The sequence below is a fragment of the Cyprinodon variegatus genome, unplaced genomic scaffold (genome assembly GCF_000732505.1).
Source record: "Cyprinodon variegatus isolate N-32 unplaced genomic scaffold, C_variegatus-1.0 Scaffold3424, whole genome shotgun sequence".
NCBI lineage: Eukaryota > Metazoa > Chordata > Actinopteri > Cyprinodontiformes > Cyprinodontidae > Cyprinodon > Cyprinodon variegatus.
The window spans coordinates 2,838-4,755 of NW_015153877.1; the positions used below are offsets into that span (position 1 = coordinate 2,838).

The following is a 1,918-nucleotide window of genomic DNA, read 5'->3' on the forward strand; positions in this document are numbered from 1 at the left end:
CTGCTTAGCAGTGTAATTAACCCCAAATGTCTGTTGTTTCCTGCATCTGTAAGCCCTGATTAGACTATCATTTGTCGTATCCACTTCCCAAAAGCCGACTCTGTCAAGTAACTTCACCAAAGGCTGCCTTCTTATCACAATTATAACCAAACTTCCTGAATGTTACAGGTGCCACCCTGTTGATTTGTTTGTTTCCCTCTAGAGAGTTGTAGCACCGTAATCGTCACAAAGAAGCAAGGAACCGTGCTAACATGATATGTGTAAATGGTCATAAAGAACAGAGCTCAGCACGGTTAACTGATCCAAGCTCGGTCTGAACTCAGAGGGTAGTGTAAATGGGGCTAATGTATAGATGCATTGGGTTGTTACACTTTCATGGTCAATGGGAGTATCCATCCATCTATCTATCTATCCATCCCACTAATCCTAGGCCGGGTCCTGAGAGGTGCTGGTGCCTATCTCCAACTGTCTACGTGGGAGAGGCGGGGTCCACCCTGGACAGGTCGCCAGCTCATTGCAGGGCAAGACAGAGACAAACAGGACAAACAACCAGTCTCACACACACTCACACCTAAGGAGAATTTGGAGAAGCCAATTAACCTAACAGTCGTGTTTTAAGACTGCCGGAGTACCAGGAGAGAACCCACACATGTTCAGGGAGAACATGCAAGCTCCCTGCTACCACCCATTGCAGCACTGTGCAGCCCTGAGCAGGTTAATGGGAGTAGCCGCTTAAAAAAAAATTTTGAAACCAGCAATGGGGGTTTCATTTTCCACTAGTTGATGTTCTGTGTTAATAAGGTGTAGAAATATTTGTCAGAAAGGAAACATTAAGTGCTCTAGAATCCTGAACCTGTGACTCCCTTCTACTAAAGTATGTGGATTTAAGCAAGCTAAACATTGTGCAGTGCCCGGGGGGTGAGTGCGGGGTAAAGGTCCTTACTCAGGGACCCAGACTGCGGGCTATTGAGATAGAACCGGGTGCTTGCAACCTTTTCAGAGCACACTTCTCTAACCACTAGGCCAACACCTCCCTTTTATCACTTCAGTAATGCCTCTACTTTGGTGTTAAACACCCTTCAGAATTTGCTGTTTCTTCAGTTCAAAACCAAAATTGTACAAAAAAGTAAATAAAAGAAGAAGTGATTTACTTTCACACTCAGGTGGTGAGTCGCTCCACTTTCCATTTCCCAAACAAGTAATTGTTTTACTTCCTTTCATGATGTGTACATTTTGTTCACAACTGAATGACAACTGAAATCCTTTCTCTAGAGCATTGCCTGGCACAGATGAAGCGATGCGTACAGTTTCTGAATGATTTGGTATTCTGCATTTCTCTGTAAAACAAGAGATGGTTTACAACATTAGCAACAGAGGTTATATCTTAAAATAAAACTGGTGCCACAATATTCCCAACACCCCCATTATAACAGTAAAAAAAGTTTTAAACCAATTATTACTAATTTGTTACCTTCAACTTTTAATTTTGACTTAATAATCCACATTACATTGTACTTTTTCTTTAGGGAACGCTGTGTCACCATAAACCACTATATTGCATAACATTTTATTATGAAAATTAATTTGCTGAAAGGAAACAGCAAATTTTAAAAGTGCTTTATGCTTTGATTAAGTGGTCTTGTGGTCAAAGCAAAATTATTATATTTATTATATTTGGAAGCACTTTTTCCACACCACACAGGTTATGTGATCATCAACATGGAACAAAAATATTCATGTGCAATTGTAATTATATTTCTAATTTAATGAAAACACAGCAATTGCATTTTCAAAATAAACAGATCATTGCCATTCTTGCACACTTTCGTAATAGAAACCCAATTAATGAAAGCTTGTTCACATATGTGAGACTGATGAGACAGAATGTGAACTAATACTTGCGGACTAATGAAAAAAG

At 39.9% G+C, this 1,918-nt stretch overlaps 1 protein-coding gene across 1 annotated transcript in view; it reads right to left on the reverse strand.

Moving 5' to 3' along the window:
• Positions 1–1,918, reverse strand: part of LOC107081216 (limulus clotting factor C-like) — a gene marked incomplete at its 3' end in the record, with an annotated part of 7,316 nt that overhangs the window by 2,771 nt on the left and 2,627 nt on the right. The window contains exon 3 of the mRNA XM_015369419.1: positions 1,152–1,337. Within this exon, the coding sequence (XP_015224905.1) occupies positions 1,152–1,337 (186 nt within the window). The remainder of the gene's footprint in view (positions 1–1,151; positions 1,338–1,918) is intronic.